This window comes from Conger conger, chromosome 9 (assembly GCF_963514075.1).
Source record: "Conger conger chromosome 9, fConCon1.1, whole genome shotgun sequence".
In the NCBI taxonomy this organism is placed as follows: Eukaryota; Metazoa; Chordata; class Actinopteri; order Anguilliformes; family Congridae; genus Conger; species Conger conger.
This window is the reverse complement of record NC_083768.1, coordinates 36,827,974-36,851,056: the sequence shown is the minus strand read 5'-3', so window position 1 is coordinate 36,851,056 and position 23,083 is coordinate 36,827,974. Positions and strand designations below refer to the sequence as shown.

The window sequence follows — 23,083 nt, the reverse complement described above, 5'->3', positions numbered from 1 at the left end:
CAATCAGCCTAACGTGCATGTCTTTGGACTGTGGGAGGAAACCGGAGTACCCGGAGGAAACCCACGCAGACACGGGGAGAACATGCAAACTCCGCACAGAGAGGCCCTGGCCGCCGGGGATTCGAACCCAGGATCCAAAAGAGATGAGGAAAGAAAGTCAAAATATATCAACTTCTTATTCAACTTTTTGGATGGCATACAGTTGGTCTCATTACTGTGTATCTGCCATAAAGCAAATACAGCGTTTCACAAGAGTTGGCATGATGATGATAAGAATTAGGATTAGGCTGATGCTGGCACAGGCATGCCTTCTAACCCACGCCCCAGACTCAGAGCTGAGAGAAGGCAGTAGCTTTTGCTGACAGTGAGCCCTATCTAAAGGGCGCTGGGACTTCACTCTGATTTATGGCTGTCAGCAGTGCCCATCAAGGTCACTGGGGAGTCTCATTTGTCACCGTGGTATTGCTCCACGTATCTACCGCTCACTGTAAATGAAGCTGAGAATGGTAACATTAGGGCATAAATCTTTTTTTATTATTGCTCTTACATTCTGTAATAGAGTTTTCTGAAGTATGGTGTTTACTAATGATATGCATGCAACCATCGCAAGGAAGAAGCCATAAAATAGAAAAAATAATAAAACATTTTAAAAAAATCAAGGTGGCTGTTTAATGATGGGGCTACAAAGCTTTCTGAACATAAATGAAAATGTGCTGTGAAAGGACGCTAATACTTCTATGCAGTTTGGCTACTGTGTATTGTAATGATAGATTTACAGGCTACACTAAAGGCATCTTAAAGCTAATTTGCTCAAACTATATTTCAAGTTACTGCCAAAGTTGAGACAAGCACTATAGATTTACATGTTAATTATCTGCAAACGTAATGCATCATATTCTAAAGAATGAATTGCATTAATGCAATCTTTGTGAATTATATTTGGAGAAAAGAATTGCTCATGTCAAGCAGGTTGCTCATTATTATACCCTGTATATGCAGATATGCATTGGAAATTTTTATATTATTTATTTCTTGATACAGTATTCTATCAAAATAAACTGGGGATGTCGTGCCAGGCCAGCCTCAGTTGAATAATCTTCAGTTCAGCTATACTACATCAAATAATGTATGTTCAGTGCGCACTTTATTAGGCATTTATTAGACTTATTCCCCTCCGAGGAATCGCCACCTTAACGTGGTGGAGGGGTTTGTGTGTCCCGGTGATCCTGGGAGCTAGGTTGTCGGGGGCACTGTTAGCCCCCAGTAGGGTCTCCCAAGGCAAATTGGTCCCGGGGGAGGGGCCGGACTAAGAGCGATTCAAAGACTCCCATGACACGGCCACACAAAGACCCAGTTACCTCGCCCGGAAAAGGGAAACCGGGGCCCCCTGCTGGAGCCAGACCCGGGAGGGGAGCTCGTCGGCGAGCGTCTGGTGGCCGGGCCTTATCCCATGGGGCCCGGCCGGGCACAGCCCGAACTGGTCACGTGGGGTCGCCACCCTGTGGGCTCACCACCTGCAGGGGTCGGCATCGGAGTCGGGTGCTTTGCCCAACGGGCAGTAGGCAAAGGCGGGGATCCGGGCGTGCTGATCCTCGGCGTCGCAGACTGGTTCTGGGGACATGGAACGTCACCTCTCTGGTGGGGAAGGAACCGGAGCTAGTGCGGGAGGCAGAGCGGTACCAACTAGATATAGTTGGGCTCACCTCCACGCACAGTACTGGTTCTGGAACCAAACTCCTGGAGAGGGGCTGGACTCTGTTCTTTTCTGGAGTTGCTCAAGGTGAGAGGCGCCGGGCGGGTGTGGGGATACTCACAAGCCACCGGCTGAGCGCCACTGTGTTGGAGTTCCACCCGGGGAACGAGAGGGTCGCTTCTCTGCGACTACGTGTCGCTGGGGGGAAGGCTCTGACTGTCATTTGTGCGTATGCACCAAATGGCAGTTCAGAGTATCCGGCCTTCTTGGAGTCACTGGGTGGCATCCTGGAAAGGGTGCCACCCGGAGACTCCATAGTTCTGCTGGGCGACTTCAACGCTCACGTGGGCAATGACGGAGAAACCTGGAGGGGGGTGATTGGGAGGAACGGCCTGCCTGATCTGAACCCAAGCGGTGTTTTGTTATTGGACTTCTGTGCTGGCCATGGATTGTCGATAACAAACACCATGTTCGAGCATAGGGTAGCTCATAAGTGTACTTGGTACCAGAGCACCTTAGGCCAAAGATCGATGATCGACTTTGTGGTCGTATCATCAGACCTGCGGCCGTATGTCTTGGACACTCGGGTGAAGAGAGGAGCAGAGCTGTCAACTGATCACCACCTGGTGGTGAGTTGGATCAAGTGGCCGGGGAGGCTGCCTGACAGACCCGGTAAACCCAAACGTGTAGTGAGGGTGAACTGGGAACGTCTGGCGGAGGCCCCTGTTCGCGAGGTCTTCAACTCACACCTCCGGAAGAACTTCTCACGCATCCCGGGGGAAGCTGGGGACATGGAGTCCGAGTGGGCCATGTTCAAAGCCTCCATTGCAGAGGCGGCAAGCAGGAGCTGTGGCCAGAAGGTCATTGGTGCCTGTCGGGGCGGCAACCCAAGAACCCGCTGGTGGACACCAGCGGTGAGGGAGGCCGTCAAGCTGAAGAAGGAGGCCTTTCGGGCTTGGCTGGCCCGGGGGTCCCCTGAAGCAGCAGACAGGTACCGGGTGGCCAGAAGGGCTGCAGCTTCGGCAGTCGCTGAAGCAAAAACCCGGGTATGGGAGGAGTTCGGGGAGGCTATGGAGAAGGACTTTCGGTTGGCCTCGAGGAAGTTCTGGCAAACCATCCGACGACTCAGAAAGGGAAAGCAGGGCTTGTCTCAGGCTGTTTTCAGCAGGGGAGGAGAACTGCTGACCCGGACTGGGGATATTGTCGGGCGGTGGAAAGAGCACTTCGAGGAGCTCCTGAACCCGAACAACACGTCCTCTGTGGAAGAGGCAGAGCCTGAAGACTCGGGGGAATCTGCACCTATATCCCTGGCGGAAGTTGCTGAGGTAGTCAAAAAGCTCCTCAGTGGCAAGTCGCCGGGTGTAGATGAGATTCGCCCTGAGATGCTGAAGGCTCTGGACATTGTTGGGCTGTCTTGGCTGACACGCCTCTTCAGTGTCGCGTGGAGATCGGGGACAGTACCTGTAGAGTGGCAGACCGGGGTGGTGGTCCCCATTTTCAAGAAGGGGGACCGGAGGGTGTGCTCCAATTACCGGGGTATCACACTCCTCAGCCTCCCTGGGAAAGCTTACTCTAGGGTACTGGAAAGGAGGCTCCGACCGACGGTCGAACCTCGGATTCAGGAGGAGCAATGTGGCTTCCGTCCTGGCCGTGGAACAGTGGACCAGCTCTTTACCTTGGCAGGGTTGCTGGCGGGGTCATGGGAGTTTGCCCATCCAGTCCACATGTGCTTTGTGGACTTGGAGAAGGCTTTCGACCGTGTCCCCCGGGGAACCCTGTGGGGTGTACTGCGGGAGTATGGGGTACCGGGGCCGTTGTTACGAGCCATCAGGTCCCTGTATAACCAAAGTGAGAGCTGTGTCCGCATTCTCGGCACAAAGTCAAGCACGTTTCCGGTGGGTGTTGGACTCCGCCAAGGTTGCCCCTTGTCACCGGTCCTGTTTGTGGTATTCATGGACAGGATCTCAAGGCGCAGCCGAGGTGAGGAGAGTGTCCGGTTTGGTGACCTCAGAATCGCATCTCTGCTTTTTGCGGATGATGTGGTTCTGCTGGCTTCATCGGACCGTGACCTTCAGCACGCACTGGAGCGGTTTGCAGCCGAGTGTGAAGCGGCCGGGATGAGAGTCAGCACCTCCAAGTCCGAGGCCATGGTTCTCTGCCGGAAAACGGTGGATTGCTCCCTCCGGGTTGGGAACGAGTCTTTGCCCCAAGTGAAGGAGTTCAAGTATCTCGGGGTCTTGTTCACAAGTGAGGGTAGAAGGGAGCGTGAGATCGACAGGCGGATCGGTGCAGCGTCAGCAGTAATGCGGGCGTTGCACCGGACCGTTGTGGTGAAGAAGGAGCTGAGCCGGAAGGCGAAGCTCTCGATTTACTGGTCGATCTACGTCCCAACCCTCACCTATGGTCACGAGCTTTGGGTAGTGACCGAAAGAACGAGATCGCGTATACAAGCGGCCGAAATGAGCTTCCTCCGTAGGGTGGCCGGGCTCAGCCTTAGAGATAGGGTGAGGAGCTCGGACATCCGGAGGGAGCTCGGAGTAGAGCCGCTGCTCCTTCGCATCGAAAGGAGCCAATTGAGGTGGTTCGGGCATCTCATCAGGATGCCTCCCGGGCGCCTCCCTTTGGAGGTTTTCCGGGCTCGTCCAACTGGGCGGAGACCCCGAGGGAGACCCAGAGCCCGCTGGAGAGATTATATATCTCTCCTGGCCAGGGAACGCCTCGGGATCCCCCAGGAGGAGCTAGAATGCGTTGCTGGGGAGAGGGACGCCTGGAATACCCGGCTTTGCCTACTGCCCCCGCGACCCGACTCCGGATAAGCGGGTGACGATGGATGGATGGATGGATAGACTTATTTTTGGATTTTAGATTTTAAGTCTTATGCTGCTGTAGCCTATCCACTTAAAGGTTTCAAGCATTGTGTGTTTCGAGATGCTCTTCTGCATACCACTGTTGTAACGTGCGGTTATTTACGTTACTGTCACCTTCCTGTCAGCTTTGACCAATCTGGCCATTGTCCACTGACCTCTCTCATTAAGAAGGCATTTCTGCCCATAGAACTGCTGCTCACTGGATGTTTGTTTTTTGCACCACTCTTTGCAAACTCTGAAGACTGTTGTGTGTGTAAATCCCAGGAGATCAGCACTTGTGATACTCAAAACACCCTGTCTGGCACAAAAATCATTCCACGGTCAAAGTCACTTAGATCACATTTCTTCCCCATTCTGACATATGGTCAGAAAAACAGCTGAACCTCTTGACACATCTGCATGCTTTTATGCTACATGATTGGCAGATTAAATATTTGCATTAACAATCTGGTGTACATGTCTACCTAATAAAGTGATCACTGAGTGTATAATCTCCAATCCTTCATGCCATCATCCCCCAATGCGAGTACCACCTCCTTCAAATAAGCTACTAAATGATAATGATGCAATTCCCCCCATCTGTGATCTAGTCTCAATGTTGGTTCAGCACTGCCTTGCTTCCTTTAAATAAATATGATATTATTGTTTTATTAATGTTTTAGAAAAACATTATACTTATCAAGATATCACACAATCTTTTATAACTGTTATCAATCTGAGCAATTGTGGAGCCCCGGGTCAATAGAATCAATAGAGCATTTCCTATTTTAATTTTCAATTATGTGAAAAAGCAAGCTACTATTCCTGGCAAGCGTTAAGCACAGTAACATGAGAAATCAATTAAACAGGTGTTGTTTACTGAGGGAAGAATGAATTGAATCAGCTAATTTGGGTGCTGAGCGCAAACAGCCTATGTCTGCAGTATCACTCCACTGGCCTGCCCTCGGCAGGTGGTAAAAGCCTGATAACATCAATGCCAATGTTCATTTAGGATGTGTCGCCAATTGCCACGCGGGATAAGTGCAAACATCTCTGGAGAAAATAGATCTTGTTGCGGCAGTTTTAATAATTGGAATGTCCAATCGAACACGTTCCCAGGATCTGTCCTCATGTTACCCCTGCCATAGGCGTGCTTTGACAGACAGTGCGCAGTCAAACCACCGGCACACGGATCACTGCTATCGGCAGTCCCTCCTCACCACTCGAAATAAAGTTCCTGCTGTTTGTTAGTCTCAGTGGGGCTGCAGGCGCAAATGTTACTGGCTCAGGCTGTGTGCTTGTCCCTGTGTGTCTGCTTGTGTTTGTCAGGCGCCATGGAGCCTCTCGCAGATCCAGTTTTCAGCTCTGTTGAGAGCCAGGCTAATCACAGAAACCGAGAGCATCAACCAGTCCCCTGCAAATGCTCTCGAGCATGCATGTGCATCTTTCATTTCAGTTCAGTCTCATCCTCATCATCCCTTTCACAGTGACACTGTCACAAAGACACCTGCGAGCACAGGTGTCAAACTCCAGTCCTGGAGGGCCGCAGTGTCTGCTGCTTTTTAGGATGTTCTCGGCAGCTGTGGTTCATTCAAGTCATTGATTGGCTAAAGAGTCCACACACCTTGTTCTCACGGCCTTCATTGACAGCTGATTGGAAGGAAACTCCAAAATCCTGCAGACACTGTGGCCCCCTAGGAATTGAGTTTGACACCCCTGCCTTACAGGATTCACCAAGCACAGAAACTGAAGTGGTAGGGATGAAGGCACACTGATTCTGACTGTGCCTGGGGCAGTTCAGGCACTGGTGGCAGGAGGAAGAGGAGGATGAAAAGGCTGGGCTGTGAGGGAGTGCACTTGCCTACTGTTGGGTATAGTTGTACCGTAGTAGTTTTTTTGCAAATGGCCCATCATGTTCTAAAACCTACGCAGCATGCTTGGTAGATAGCAACAACTAACTACTACTAATGTCCTGTATATTGAGGACATAGTAGTTAGGGCCACAGGGATCTGTAGTTTCCTATCCTCATGGGCGATGTAGTTCCTGTCTTTATGCTGTACGCATCTGCCTGTGTGTGGGTCTGTTCCAGTGAAAATGTCCGTGTGTCACACCATCACTTTCAGCCAAGGTAGCTACATGAAATATACATGGCACTCATTTGCAGCCACGATGACTCATTTCAAAAGAGAGCTCAGATGTGGCTTTGACAAACCAAGGATTGTGAAATAGCAGGCATCAATTATGCATCGCTCTTAACTGCACAAAACATTCATAATGATTGTTTGTCTTTTTAGGAGGGTAGAGTTTCACATTTCAATTCCTAATTTGTGTCCCATTCTCCTGAATGTGTTATCATATTTATGTAATTTTGCTTCAATCTTTTAGAATGATTTGTTGTCAGTCGAAATGCACAATACCCTTAAATTCAAGTAACACAATTATGCAACTGTTAACTGCAAGACAGAACAATTAAAACTTAGAGCAGAAGTTCTTTCAGTAGTCTAATTTCTTTAGTGCTCGATGTGTTGCATTTTCTCCATTGCTGTTGAGGTTTCCTAATATGTATGCGATGCAGTGCTGGGGATTTTGTGATTATAATAACTCCAGATGGAACCTGCTCCAGTCAGCTGTAAAGGAAAGAGCCACTGCATGCATCAGTAAGACATTAGCATGAGACCGCAGTCCTGGTGGCATTCCATGGTAATGAGTAGTGAATAATGTGTGTGTGTGTGTGTGTGTGTGTGTTTGTGTTTCCATCCCCATGTGAGTGAGTGAGTATACAAACGAGTGAGTGAGTGAATGATAGAGTGAGTGAGAATGCAGTCAGTGTGCTAGCAAGGATGTACGGAGCTCCTTGGCGAATCCTTAGCTACGTGGAAGTGTGACCTTGTGTGCTTGCTATAAAACACCTGAGCACTCTGCTGCAACAGGCAGGTTTTTCTGCTTCTAATGCAGAGCCTGACCTTGCCAAGTCCCCTCTCACACGTGTTTGAATATTCTTATGACAACAAAGTCAATCAACACGCTTATAAGCTTATTTCAGCTGATGCACAGCAACCTTATGAAATACATCGCCACTGTTTATAATTGCTCGTATTAAAACAGGTAGATGAAGCAGGCTAATTATAATTATGCCGATAATGAAAATTCAATGGCGGAAGAAAAATGAGGTGATCTGAACTGTGTGTTGTAGGTTGTTACGTAATGATAGCAGCTGCAGTTAAGATTAGGCTGATTCCATCTTTAGCCTGCAGGGGGGGCCCTTCAGCCTAAACCGGCATGCTTATCTCTTCAGAATTATCACACAATGCCTGTCTGTCACAATTTTATTTATGTATTTACTTATTTATTTATGAAGGTTAAGACATGCAATCCACCAATCACCTACAGTATCAGGCCGTTTTATGGCGTGTTGTAAATCTACTGCAGGTGTTTTAGCATTAACATTGTGAAGCTACACATGCTGACGACAAGCCAGCATAGGCGCTCCATTAGTTCGGTCTGTTCTGTCATTGTGATAAAAATGTTTTCAGTCCAGTTGGTCTCAGGCTAAGGATAAGGCAGCCAGATATATGCCTGAGTACACCACAGCATGGAGCTCTCTACACCGTGACACATAGGGCTCACTCCAATAGCTTATTGTACTCTTCTACCCTTTTCTTGCTATTTTTCCAACTCCTAGCTCCACCCATTGGAAGAGGCTAGGAAAAGTGGTTCAAAGCCACGTCAGTTACAGACGTTGCCGATGGGAGAGGTGAATCCACAGGTCGATCATTTAAACATCAGGCTTTCCAAAAAATTACTTCTGCAAAGGATTTGCTGTTTTCTTGCTCAAAGTAAAGATTGGGAGTTCCTAACTCTAATATTTAACAGGTTGAAATGTCCTTAAAAAAATAAAAAGAGAAACGCATGGCAGATAAACAACCAAAGAACCAAAGAACCAAAGAACATAATTAATATAGTCTATATGCATACTTACTTGCAGACATTGGTCTATTCATTTTTTGTATTTGAATAGATGGTTGTATCCATGGCAACGAGTGAGGTTTGAAGTCTGCGCCCTTGCAGACATTTATTTTTTTAGCAAAATATCATTCATTCATTTAATTCAGGCACATTCATACAAAATAAATAACTGTAATGCATCTGGAGTGATGTTTTGATGAGAGATAAATAGTTATCCAGCCAGCCAGATTGCTGCTCCATTATAATAAGTCCTTTTTGGTAGAAGCCAAACTTCTTCTGTGAATAAAACTGCTTCTGTGAGACTGCAGTCCGATAGAGGCCCAGTGGCCCAGGAATGACTCATCGCCATTCAGTCATCCATACTTCTGTCACCCCTTATTTTTCAGCCCATTTTGATGTTTTCAGAACTGCACTGTTTTTTCTCTGAGTCTGCCCTAATAACCAGACTAGGATAAGCTACACGAACTGATCCAAAATGAAATGAAGAAAAGACTGGACTGGTGTGTCAGAGGACAGCTTCCTACATCTGGGGTGCGTACGCCCTGGCAGGTACGATTGCGGTTTTTGACGTTTTTGCAGTAACATCACGCACTCCGCGCGCACACTCGCGTTCGCCTATTGGCAGGCAGCCATTATGCCACGCATCTTTCGGTCTGGAGGGCAGTGCCATCTGGGAGCGTTCGATATAAGCCGGGATTCGTCGCGGCTAATTGGGTCTGCGCAGCGGGTTCCCGCTTCCCGGCGTACAGTGATACACACTCGGGGAACGGTAATAACCAATCTGCGGAGGGGAGAGAAATCCTCTGGGCTGCTTCTGAGTGGCGTCGGAGAGACGGGGGTGGCGTTGCAGAGAGGCGGCGGGTAGGGAAAGGCATTCGTTATTGTAAACGACGAGCAACGACGGCGGGGAGTCCTGAGGTCGCTCCGAAGCGCCCACAGCCAGGGTTCGCAGTCTTCCCGCTCGGTGCGGTGTGTGCGTGCTCCTGTCTCACGGCCGTTCAGCCCGAGCCTGGCTCCGCTCCCTCAGTGCAGAGGCCGGCAAATTACCGGCCCATTCAGGCTTTTGTTGCAGCCCTTCTGAGTTGTGAATTTTTTATTACGTTTTCAAGTGGACACTTACCTCGCTAATGGCTGTGCTTAATGTAAGGGCAAGGTGTTAACAAATGTAATATCGGCGTGACAGTGATTGTTAAAGCCGCAGGAAAGAAGAAAATCAATGTGCAGGGCTAAACCTGCACAGTAGTGTCAGCTGGTCGACCAGGCTACCTGCGATCCCCCTTCGGAAGTTGTATCAACTGCGTGAGTCTGGCTGGAAGAGTGCATGTCAATAGAACAGCTGGCTCTGCACAATTTGAAGGACCTGCTTGTTACTGGCCCTGTTGCAGGGACTGGATGGCATGGTCTACACAAACAGATGTGTAGGTACCCCATTGCATGTATTGGGCCTCAATGGCTAGTCACAGTTGAGTTCATAACCTTGTGGGCCCCGGTTCCAGCTTTACCTCATGCATACAGTGAACGTATCCCCCTACCTTGTGCCATTTCTGTCTTCTTATCACACAGAGAACATCAGAGAGGAAGCATGACACCAAACCATGAAACCATTGCACCATTTCTTCTTACAGACAATCCGGGCTGTACGCGTAGAGAAGATCAGCGGCCTGTTTAAAGAGTAAAACGGGCTCTACTCACTGCTGATCCATCTGGCGCCCGGGTCGTTGACTTTGAAGTCTTTGCTGAAAAGGTTATCTACGGTCACTTTCCCCTTCAGTGCCAGGCTGTCATCCTCCACTGCGGAAAGACAGAGAGAGAGGACTGTATCAGAACCCAGAGCTGGAGACAGAGCAGCATGCGGTGCTGTGAGGAGGGTTAGCTTTGCAGGAGTGACTCACGGTTCCAGTCCTCACCTTAGATACACCAATGATAGAGAGTTCTGGAAATAACTACAAAGGATTCCACTATGGAGACAAGCCAAAAGACCATGAGAGTCTTTTCTGAAAGTGTACATGCTTGTGTTGGAGGCCATGGCTTTCCCAAGCTCACTTTACCAGGTTTCATTAGCTCACTACCTGTGCCTAATTCATTTAACTATCCCCTTGGGAAAGTAACACACATACATGTTACATGTTTGTTTTATGCATTTTATTTATCCAGGTGAGTCCCACTGAGATTAAGAACACAAATCAAAAGAGTCCTGGCGCAAAGGTTGCAGGATGAGTTAGTTGGCAGGGCAGAGAGGAAGGAGGGAGAGACAGAGGGAGAGGAGTTGAACCTCACACACCTCATGTTCAGCTCACACAGGGTTTTTGCAAAGGAGAACACAGCTCCAGCTGGATTAATCCTCCAATACCCAACGCAAGGTTGGACTCACAAAGTCTTATGTCCATAATGTGATGAAAGTAGAGTAGCAGGGTGTGTACTCTCTTTGCCTTGTTTTCTATTAAAAATACATGGGGAGTGAGCAGGAATTAAATCACAAACACGTTCCCTCCCTTGTTACAAAAAAAATTATAAACTGTCATTATTTTAAGTAATAATGTTTTTTATGGATAAAAGATGCATAACATGTCAAGATTGTAAAATAATAGATTATACAATTAGAAATATAGAAAATAGTAGAAATATAGTAAGTCTGGAATCTTGATGATGCTCAGGTCTTAATATTTATCTTCCATATCAAATTGTTTGAGCAGTTTCTGGCCTTCACACATTTGTGGAAAATTCAAGTTTGTTTACGATATGACACACAGGAGTAATTGCTCTTTCATATGGCATACTTATTTATAGTTATGCTTGAAGAGGAGACTGAATTCATTCCAGTGTGTTGGGACCTGATGCACAAACCTGGAAATACAGTTTTTCCACTCCTATGTCAAAGATGTTCATGGTGGAGGGTGGGCTGTTTCATGCTAAAATAAGATGATTGAGATCAGTCTAAACTGTGCTCCAGACGGCTAAATCAATCTAGCTGGGTTGGTCTTGGCTTCTTTGCCAACTGCAGAGGGTCTTAGGCAGCTTTGGCATCCTGTGTCCTACAGTTCTAAAAGCCTGTGCTCCAAACCTCCCATCGAACCATAAAAGCCTGAAAGCATCTTGAGGGCAACAGGAAAACAGGGTGTGTTTTGCAGCATTCGTAATATTTCATAACCCATAATTGGATCTTGTCAGCATGACAACATTGAGTTCATACTGAGGTAGGGCTGCAAAAATCATTTCAGGTCAGAAAAAGGGCTGCTGACTCAATGCTGTTAAAATGAACCAGTGTGAATTTAGTGACAGTGTCGCTGTTTGATGGTTTGTTTGAGATGTTCAAGGGAGTGTGTTATCAACTGACATAGGCTGTCATTTCTTTTCAAATACTTGACCCACTTAAGGCAAGAGAAATGAGTGTCCGCCATTGAATCAATATAAAGCACACACATGCACGACAAAGAGCAACATTGATCAACTGTTCGTCTAGAGAAGGTACTCTCCTGTTCAGATAACAGGGCACTTTCTGTCAATGGGATTTCTACTCTGAGAGAAAGGATCTTTTGAAGGCTTACAAGACTGGTATTCCTCAGTGCACCTGCCAAAAAGTGATGACCCCACTCCCTGCGGAGATGCTGTATGCAGGGGTTGAACCTATCTAATCCAGGAGCACTCTCTGAGCAATGAGAGGGAGGGAGGAAGAGAGGGAGAGAGGCGGAGAGGGAGAGGGAGAGCTCCTATCTTGTTCAATGTTGTGTTAGCAGCTTGGTGATTCAGACATATCGATTCACAATTTTAAGCTTTTTCTTTAGGGCTTTCAGTCTGTTTTTCATCTGACAATATTATTGCACTGAATGGACATAGTACTTAACGTCTCACTGGGATGAGAATATGAGTAATTTATTTCCGTTTGATATTTACCATTGCGTGCATGCTGCATGTGTGTGCATGTCTGACAGTGTGTCTGTTCTGCATGTGTGAAGTACATGAGTCCACGTTGGTACACGTTGATGTGTTTATTTCTCTCTTCCAACAAGCTTTGGCAAAGCAATTGTATTTTGTTGTACCAATAAAGCTTTATTGAATTGATGGTAATAACTCCACATTACTAAGGCCAATAATGGCTGATGTTAGGGTGTGTCTAGCTGAGGCCACTGCTATTAAGACTGATCTGGGTCTGACTTCTGGCAATGCAGTGCTGACTGTGGGCAGGAGTCTTGCGGGATGATGAGACTGTGGGATGATGAGACGATGGTGTGTGTGTGTGTGTGTGTGTGTGTGTGTGTGTGTGTGTGTGTGTGTGCGCATGTGTGTGTGTGAATTTGAGGTCCAGATTTCATGATGGCTGTATTACAGTTTCGACTTCCAAAGTGGGCTAGAAAATAAATGATATTATTATTATTATGATTATGATTATGATTATGATTATGATCATTATTATTATTATTATTATTATTATTATTATTATTATAGCCATCACCACCACAACCATCTTCATTTAAATCTTATCTCAAAGTGCTCTGGAAGGGCAAAAGGAGGTGTTCATGGTAAAGATCATCACCTTGCCTATCTGCATTCATAATACGTATTTGCCAGTACAGTGGTCACTAGATTTGATGAACCTGCATCTCTTCAGTGTGTCTTTTGAAAATGGCTAACAGAGCTGTTTTCTTGTTCTATTATGCTCAGAACAGCACACAGCTTGACTGAAGCATGGAGAAAAGAAGTTATGTTATCTGATAAATTAATTCATCTAAAAACTGCAGGGAATGCATTTCAACATAAGAAAGAAACGCAAGTCAATTCTGAGTACATAGGATAGTGTTGGTCTTCTTCATGCAGTTACAGTATGTACAGCAGGATGGCTAATAAAAACTATCAAAGTGAAGGTACTGTGGAGCGCAATGCGGACAGGAACTTGTGCTATGGGAACTACACAGGAAGAGAGGGAAAAACAGCAACACATAGAGGACAAATAAATATGCAAATACCAGAACAGTGCAGGGTGGAAAGACTTTCAGGGAAAATGATAAGATATAAAAATGTGGAGTGAAATGATTACATTCAACAAGAGGCTAGACTCACTTCTAAAGCACTGCCAGTTTTCAAAATGGCTGGCGATATCACTTGATAATAATCAACACTGAAGCTTCAGGATGAGCAGAAAGCCAGAAGCTGGCACCAGGGAGTTTAAAACGCTGCATCCGTACTGTGTGGAAATAAGCACTCTCCTACACATAGGGAACACACATTTGGCCTCCAGGTAAAGCAATTTGAAAGATGATTTTTCCAGTCTCCCAGACTTGTGGTCACACTCACATTTCACAGGGGCCTGTATCAGAGGCAGTTAAAATGGAGGCCATTTAGACAGGCTTTCTATCCATTCTCTGCCATTACGTGCCTAGGAGGCACTGGTCAATAACCAGAGGATAAAGTGCTTCCAGGGATCCTATAACTACTAGCTACGGAAGTTCTGTGTTTCACCACCCCTCTGCCATGAATATTCTCCAGGCCAAAAATAAGAGCACTTTGAGCAACCGGATTTAAAACATTGCGGAACAGAAAATATGTGGTTCTGTTTGACCTTGATGTCCAAATTGCTACCTCCTTCGGTAGTTTATTTGAAGGCACATATTTCCTGTTACTGGGCCCAACCAGTGAACAGGATCAGAAATGGCCTATAGAGGAGTGTTTTTACATTGGTACTTTATTAGGTAAACTACTTCTATATGTGAGAGAGCTAAACAGTGCCTTGATGTGGGTACACCATCACACCAGCTGGCTGTTTGCGGTGGTATGTATCCAGGTGTGACAGCTAAAGGGGAATGTGTGAGAACGGCCTGGGCACATCATTATCCAGTCAGGGTTTTTTATCACACCGTAGGCGCACGTGTTTGAGCTAAACGGGAGCGTGTCAGAAAGGTGCAGGATCTTTATTACGCTACCTGGAGTCAGGACGATGACAGAGGTGACGATCAGTGAACAGATGACCAGAATGACAAGCAGGGCGATTGCGATTCCTTTCCAGTTCCTCTGCGGAGGGTTGCTGCCCACCAGCTCCTGCGAGAGGGCACAAAAGAGCGTTATGAAGGACAGCTCGCCACTGATTCTCTTCTCAAGGACAGCTGCTTCCGCAAAGCAGGAGCAGGGCACTTTAAATCTGCGATTTCTGGGCATGACAACATGACGGCTGAAAATGTGTTACCCCTATCTGTGACAGTGGCAGAGCTTGCTGTTAAAAGACTGGGGACAATATGTCTTGTGCAAGGTCAGTAAATTCCACTTTTTCTTATTCATTGAACCTGTAGTTTAAATACAGTGGCAGTACACTAAGATCCACTAGCACAAACCAGAAGAATCCAAACAGTATGCAGACAATCTTTAGACATAAAAAATGAAAAATGTAATTAAAGTGCCAGCTATATTCCATTACTCAGAGAAAAAATGCTTGCTTAACTGAAGCTTAGAAAAAATACAGACCACAAAGGAGTGCTTGGAGGTGCTAATCACTGAAACACAGCCTTTAATATGAGAGAACAGCTTTTCATAACACAAACCGACCATAAGACACATTGTAAGATGACTACAGCCTAGATCTTAATTAGTAAAACATAGGTGAACCATTTTATGACACTGTAAGATGTGATCCATTGCATACAGAAAACAGAGTTATGAGCCCATTGCTTCCTAATTGAATGGAAATGCTAACATCATAAACTGTTTGTGGGCAGGAGGGAAGACCTTGCCTCTCATTTAAAAGCTCATTAAAACTGATATTTTAGTTCCTTGTACTTCAAGAGAAACAGCTGAACTCTCTGATTTCAAAGGCATAACACTCACTGAGGCCTCGTATTGTGAATTCTTTTCCGTAGGCTGTTGCTACAAACTGTTATTTTCCACCGGTGAGACCAAATACAAGAGGTCAGCGAGACCTATTTGAGATAAATTGTCAGCATATGTGCAGTAGCACATTTATAGCTATATTAGTGCAAAAACACTTTGCTGTAACTGTAATCCTAAGAGGCAGGGGCCAGGGTCCAATAACGGTTATGTTTGAGAAAAAAGCGTATCGTTACAAATGTTCATGCACATGCATACATATGTATGTGTACTTTGTGTATGCATGTTGCAGTTGCTAAGGCCTTTTGGGTTTAAATGAGTTTTGTTTGCCAATTTATATGCAGATGCTTAAGTTCTTAAAGGTCCCATATTGTGTATTTTCCAGTGTTTTATTTCAGGTCCTGGTAGCCATAAGAAGGCGTTTGTTTGGTTTTCTAAGTACCAAAAACAATCTGTTTCCAGTTTTAATTGTCTCCAAAGCCTCTCATGAGCTTTACCAAGAACAATCTGGCTCACTGACATCAAGGAACCTCTGTTCTGATTGGCTGGCTAGCTCTAATATAACTGAACGCTGTCTGTGCCGAGCGCTTGGATTTGCTCTGGCTACAAGGTGGGCTGTCCTGAAGCAAACGAGCGCTTGGCTGATGTCAGTACTACACGGGATTCCAAACGGCTCATTTAAATGAACATTTTCTTAATACGATATTGTGGATTTATTTATTTCTTTATTTATGGGGACTGTTTGTTTTGATACCTCCACAGTCTTTTTATAACACCTTCAACTCCTTTTCCGCATAGCAAGGGAAATGTCAAGTTCCACAACATGCTCCCCTGGAGGTGGAGGGCCATGTACATTATAGCTTGGCCCCAAAAAATGACAGTCAATTGAGAGGCCTGTGACAAGTGCTACACCAATTCATCCTCCATTCACTACAGGTACGCACATCTCAGGATATACTGTATATTATCAGACACATTGACACATATTCAACCAATTATATTATCAAAGGCTGTGATGCAGTGTTGGCACACATTGGCCTTGTTGTACTAGGAAGTAGGAACTACAGGTTACGTGTTATATTGGACTCATACTCATCTCCAAACCAAGGAGCAGTCTGTCATGAAGCATTAAAGGTAATGCAATCAGACACAGGACAAGAAAGCTTTTAAATAAAAAAATATGACATTTCTGTTGAAATGGGACTGTGGAGAGCAGAATCAGGCAGCACTGCTGGGACCTGACCAGCTGACATGGTCCACAGGGGACCCCAGCTACTTTAAACACAGCCTGGAGAAGCCCTGTTAGAGGAGACCTCCAGAGACCAGTGCACACACAGGGGGCTCAGATCTGTGCCAGTCATGGCTATTTTAGAGACATTTACTGTAGGTACGGAAAGCACCAGTTGTAATCATTTAGGGAAGTCACCTGACAACTACCCATAACATATGACAAACAAAATGTCCATTGGAACTACAACCAATAAAAAAGCACACATTATAACCTGCTTTTATGTAAATTACATGACATGGCATTGAAGCATAAAATGTCACAGACTCAATTATGTAGTGCTTTGTTATGCAAACAGAGGAGTTTATTGATTACACAACAAACCTTTAATTGCCATGAACTGAAATGCAGCCAATGTGTATTCAAGAGAGGTACATCTATAAATATCATGCTCTTAAACTGGAAGTGTTAATTTACTTCATGCTTGCTTCCCTCAGCAATAGCCATGTTTTATCAGATTTCCAACTTTAAAATAATGCATGACCGGTAAATATTTAGGAACAGCAGATCCAACCATAGAGGAACTTAATTTGAGACATTATCTAATTTGACTTTATTAACTTTATTTATGTAAAACTACCCACATACACAGCATACTCCCATTCAATGGGCCATACCTTAAACCTTGAATTAATGTGCACCACTGATATCAGAACCTCTGAATCAATGTTTATCAGTGATATCAGAACCCTTGAATCAATGTCTAACAGTGATATCAGAACCCTTGAATCAATGTGTATCAGTGATATCAGAACCCTTGAATCAATGTCTAACAGTGGTATCAGAACCCTTGAATCAATGTGTATCAGCTGAATTGGAACCTTTAAATCGACATGTACAGTAGCAGTGATATTGGAACCTGTGAATTAGTGTACATCAGTGATATGGGCTTTGTGCAGTTGAGGAGAATGCGTGATCTCTCTCCTGAAGCACTCTGAACACTGTTTATGTTTCCTCACCTCGCCGGTTTATTGAGCTGTAAGATGAAGGCTGGTAGGAGTTTGACATCACTTGACAGATTCAGCCTTTGTTGCGGATTTTTTGTTTCTAAACTGCTTGTTGGAAGGTGTTTGTGCAGAGTGAGTGAAGTGTTTTTCTCACCCAACCAATCTTTTACCACCTCAATCAACTGCTACATGTCAGTGAACATTAGCAATACAAGACTCTGAGTTGGCCAATCAGGCAACTGAACTCGGAAGTGACTACAGACATTTTTCCTAATATCAGACTCCTTATGCCTTATAGAAAAAGGTCACCTTTAAATTAAAACAAGTAGCACTTTCCATTGTTTGAAAATGCCCAAAATACTGTCAAAATGGTAGAACAGGCTATGCCTTTGCACCACTGGGAAGAAGCACATTGTAGGAAAAGTAAGTGTTTGATATAACGGGGAAGAAAAAATTAATTTAAACTGAGTACTTTAATGTGTTTAAGGGCCAGATTTGACCAGTATTAAATAGGGTCCTCCAACTGCATTGTTATTTCGCAAGGGATTCACAGCAGATGAACAATCGGATGTTAAATACAGGTCTCGTATTTAATTAAGGGCTCAATCAAACCTAATTAATTTAAATAGTTGGAGCGAAAGCTTGCGTACACAGAGTACCATTGTGAATAACCGTCTACCTCAAAACCTCATACAGACATGTATGCACGCATATGCACACACTCACACACACGCACACACACACACACACACACACACACACACAATCAATCACAATAGTGCCAAAAGGCAGAAAAGGTCTTGGGTATATCACCCCATCTGCAGTATAATGTGTTCACCATATGAGAGATATTTTCCTGGCGGCTGTACCTGCTACAGCTTCCATTAACAATAACCTATTAACCTACTGTACACTGGACCCCAGCCGGCATCAACACCAATGCCCGAGGAGACACAGTGGACATTTGACCCCTGAGGCTGCTGATCTAATTGGCTAAGCTCACATTAATATCAGTAGTGTCCAGGATACTACATACAGTACTACAGCCTATGAAGTGTTAACACTGAAAATAAAACAATTAGACATGTTTACGCAGCAGGTTATTTAACTCATTATGGCATCTCTTTTCATCATTCGTTTTATCCGAAGGCTGCAGATACTAAGATTTTCTTCACAAGCATTCAGTTCTCAACCTTCAGACACACAAAAGCAAAGGTCTACAGTAAATGCAAAGATTTAAAGATACTGATGTACAGGAGCAATTTACTACTTGTGTGGTTTTCATCTAGTGAAAAAAGCTAGTGAAAAATATTCAAGTCTCACATTCCGAGCGTGGGGCGTGCTTTTAAAATCCAAGATACAGATTTGATTAAACCGTGACCTCTTTACTGTAGAGTGAAAAAAATGGCGATTTCCTGCTTGGTTGGCCTATAAGGTAATTAAATGCAAGCTGTGCGTGTAGCTGTGCAAATATCGAGGAGACAAACTCCAGCACTGTAGCTCCAACCAACAATCCAAAGAGTCCCATATACACATATTACTATGGTAATCTCCGAGACTGCACACACAACACTGTGAGCACCACTTCACTGTAAGCTTCACTGCTGCGGCACACTTCCAACATAACAAGGGGTTACAGTAAGTGTCAAGTGTAGCCTGTTGTGTTCATAAGAGCCTCTCCTTTCATAAAAATGTATAATTCAGCTTCCACTCCACAGCATCGATACTTTAATTCCCAGCCTGATTAATTCAATGTACAAATTTTTTTTGTATGTTGTTGTATGGTTGTTCTGCATTCATTTAACTAAGACACCTTGCTGTTAGGACATGCTTGTGAAAAATGCAACACAATATGTACGGCAATATGTGTACTCTACCAGTGTTCAGTTTCCAGAGTGAGTGTGTGTTACTGTTGCCTGTCGCATGGAAAATAGAAAACGCCATACTCTCAGTTAAAAAAGTTTCCTCCAGGCATAGAGATTCACCGCTTTGCCTTTGAAAAATAACACACATTTTAATGGCAAGATAAGCTACCACTGGTTGATATGTGTTACATTATATTACAGTCATTTGGCAGACGCTCTTATCCAGAGCGACGTACAATAAAGTGCAAATCATAGCCAGGGACAAATGTGCTGAAAACCTGAGGGGGAAGTACTGTTCCAAGTGATAGAGTGATCAAGCACACTGTCGTGAATAGATGTTGATAGATGTATTGATATAGAGCTGGCTGGCATATACAGATTTAATGGGCTACACATGTACTGTATTTGGGATAAGCGACAGAGCCTTATGACATGGCGAGGCTGTGTCTGCCTCTTAATGAACTCTCCAGTTTCAGAAAACCTTATTCAGAGTTCATTATTCACAGTGTCAGACAAAAGCCTGAAGACACTGGTGGCCAATCCATTTCTGACAACGTTGTGAAAACTGTCAGACGTCGATGGAAAAAGATGGGCGTTACCACCGCTGTGTCCCCAGATCATAACTCTCATAATTCACCATTTTAAATGAGAAAAACGGGTCAATAATACAGCAAATGTGTTATAAACACGCGGAAGCCTAGTTTCTTATGGCAGCCGGGCTGTCTCAAGATCTGGAATATGACCTTGTTTTTGAACCCATCTACCTTCACCATTCCACATTGTGCACATCAGCGGAGGATGATGTTGAAAAGAAGCCCCTTTTTGGCACACACTGATCTGCTTTGAAGCCTTTTCAGTCCGTCTCTGGCACCTCGCGTCACCCCGTTACCTTTGAAACCGCCGAATGTTCGCCCAGGGACCACGATAAGATGAAAGCCTCCAGCAGAAACCCACGGCTCCCCTGCTTCCACACGTCTTTGTGTGGAAATGATTACCATACAACACAGAGAGGGTCATCCTATTAAACCAGGGCCGCGTGGCGCTAAAGACAGGCTGCTGAGTTAATGATCAATAACGTCTCTGGAATAGCCGTGGAGCCTCTGGAAGGATCATGTAACCGTCTCTTCATGAATGAAGAGAGAATGACACACGCACAGGCAGCGACTCATGGACAAACATGCACATTAGAGCCACTCCACAGAGCACCTCACGTGGTTGTCTATTATCACCAGCATCTAACCCGCAAATGAAACTACTTGGTGACGCTAAAGAACAAATATCTGCTGGTTCAATGGGGCCTAATAACACACTTTGCTTTCCGGTGGATTGAGGTGGTGATTACGCTTCCTGAGGTGTTGGGTTCAAGAGGCACTGGAAAGAATCAGGAGCTGCGAAGTATCTATTTACGGGATTAAGTCTTTCCACCATGGCTGTAGTGTCACCTGCTATTTTGTCCTCCCAGAGTCTGCCTTTAATTGCTTAATTGAATTCCTTATATGGGCATTGTCCTGTGCTATGTATACGTGTACATGGCCGCACCCACACACACAAGGTTTGGTTGGTGGGAACATATTGCAGCTACAGTGTACAGTGGAAATAGTGTATCACACTTGTAAACAGACACAAGAAGGGTTTAGAGGTTGACTGGCGGGATCAAACGGAGAAGAGCCCCTGTTGTGAATATGAGCATTTGCATTGCCTGATGCAAGATCCCTGCATGGCTGCCATTGCCATATGCACTCAGCATGCAGTGTGAGCGGGGCACGCTAATCTCAGCAATGTAGCGATGGCTGCTTCCTGCTCTCCCTGTTTGAGAACCTGAACAGAGAGCGAGCATCAGGGGACTCCTCTGCGGTTTGGCATTAAAGCTGAACCGCCTCCTCAATCGTTGGTGAGGCTAGCGCTAGTCTGTATTAGCGAAGCCACAGGGGGCCAAACGGCTAGTCTGCCTCCGTTTCCTTCCCTGGGGGCGGCTAACCTTGTATTCCGCTGAAAGCTGAACTAATGCTCGCAGAACTAGACAAGCAGGCGGGACAATCTGGTGCTCTGGTTTTGCTTACAGACCGACAAGGCCTTAAAGGAATAATGTGTCCGTAAGACCCAGTGCTAAGCGTGCCTGTCTGTAGGCATGGTACATTAGAATAGAATAGAATTACTTTACCGTCTACCCAAAAGATCGCCTTTCTATTATACTGTTGTGCTCCACACTGGCAGACTTTCACACTCACAGCAGAGATTGCTTTTATGACAGATTGTAGGCTGCTCATTGCTGGTCTACATTTACTTTGGAGTACATTTTACTGTGATGGAGTATATACGATCCCAACTGAACCCAAATAAACAGTAAATACAACATGCTCTTTACTGTAGCAGTCGCCCATTCTCTGACGCTGGCTTGTAGTTCCTTTAGTGAGTTACGTATTTCAGTTTTTCGCTTATTTCGGGATTTCTTCCTCGCTTTTGGTTTGCAGCAAAGCAGATTCCCACTGGGTTGATTGGAGGGTGATTTGTTTCACCTGCAGCTCAGGGTGTGGGAACTGGCTTTTAATTGGTAATCCTCTTGGCCAATCAGGGTGTGACGACGCCCTTTCTTTTGGGAACCTGCACTTGATCTGTCTGATCCTCCTTGCAGTTAGACCTCATGGCAGAAAAACCATTACAGCTAAAAATGCTGATCCTTTAGGCCCTATTTTGAGAATTATTCGCTCTAGTTGCTGACTAATTTGAGGCATATTTTGTGTCACAATTTTGCCTGCATCAGGGCTTTAGGGCCTATCACTGCAAAGCCTATTGGCTATCCATAATGACAGCCATGCTCAGTTGTTTTGTTTGAGTTCATTTAGAGTTTAAGTAATGGAAGCCCCATATTCCCCTGTATAAACATTTTTACTTTATTACACCTACTTATTCCTGCGATTATCTAATCAGCCAATTGTGTGGCAGCAGTGCAATGCATACAATCATGTAGATACGGGTCAGGAGCTTCACATCAGCCATCAGAATGGGGAAAAATTAGATTAAAGTGACTTTGACCGTGGAATGATTGTTGGTGGCAGAGATTGTTGGTGGTTTGAGTATCTCAGAAACTGCTGATCTCCTGGGATTTTCACACACACTAGTCTCTAGAGTTTGCAAAGAATGGTGCAAAAATCCAGTGAGCAGCAGTTATGCAGACAGAAACGCGTTGTTAATGAGAGACGTCAGAGGAGAATGGCCAGACTGGTCAAAGCTGACAGGAAGGTGACAGTCACACAAATAACCACACGTTACAACAGTGGTATGCAGAAGAGCATCTCTGAACACATAATGCATCATAACAGGATCAGCTGGGCATAGACCTGCATGTTTCTCTTACTCTCACTGCTGATCCTGGATCAGTTGAGCAAGGCCATGTTCCTGTTGGACAGCTCATGAGATGCCCTTCCCATCCTCTCTAACCCCTGCCAGTCAGCCCCACTCTCAGCAGGAAACCTGCTGTACCAGGGTCCCCTGTGCCAGGTACGCTGCCTCCTGTAGAGGCCCAGCTCTACCCCCAGGCTGTGCCCTTCTCTCTGGTCCCTTCTCTCTGGTCAGCCGCCAACGTGCCGCAGGCAGGGGCAGCAGTCTCCCCCGATCACAGGCCGCTTGCCCCGGAAACCGGCACGTTCCACCGGCAGGGGCAGACGCG

At 45.4% G+C, this 23,083-nt stretch overlaps 1 protein-coding gene across 3 annotated transcripts in view; it reads right to left on the bottom strand.

The window, feature by feature from the left end:
• The window catches only part of LOC133136557 (dipeptidyl aminopeptidase-like protein 6), a 152,303-nt gene that overhangs the window by 39,713 nt on the left and 89,507 nt on the right, over window positions 1-23,083 (bottom strand). For all 3 annotated transcript variants that reach the window (XM_061254171.1, XM_061254169.1, XM_061254170.1), the window contains exons 2-3: window positions 14,422-14,536; window positions 10,199-10,297 (exon numbers count right to left, since the gene is read on the bottom strand). In XM_061254171.1, the coding sequence (XP_061110155.1) occupies window positions 10,199-10,297; window positions 14,422-14,536 (214 nt within the window). The remainder of the gene's footprint in view (window positions 1-10,198; window positions 10,298-14,421; window positions 14,537-23,083) is intronic.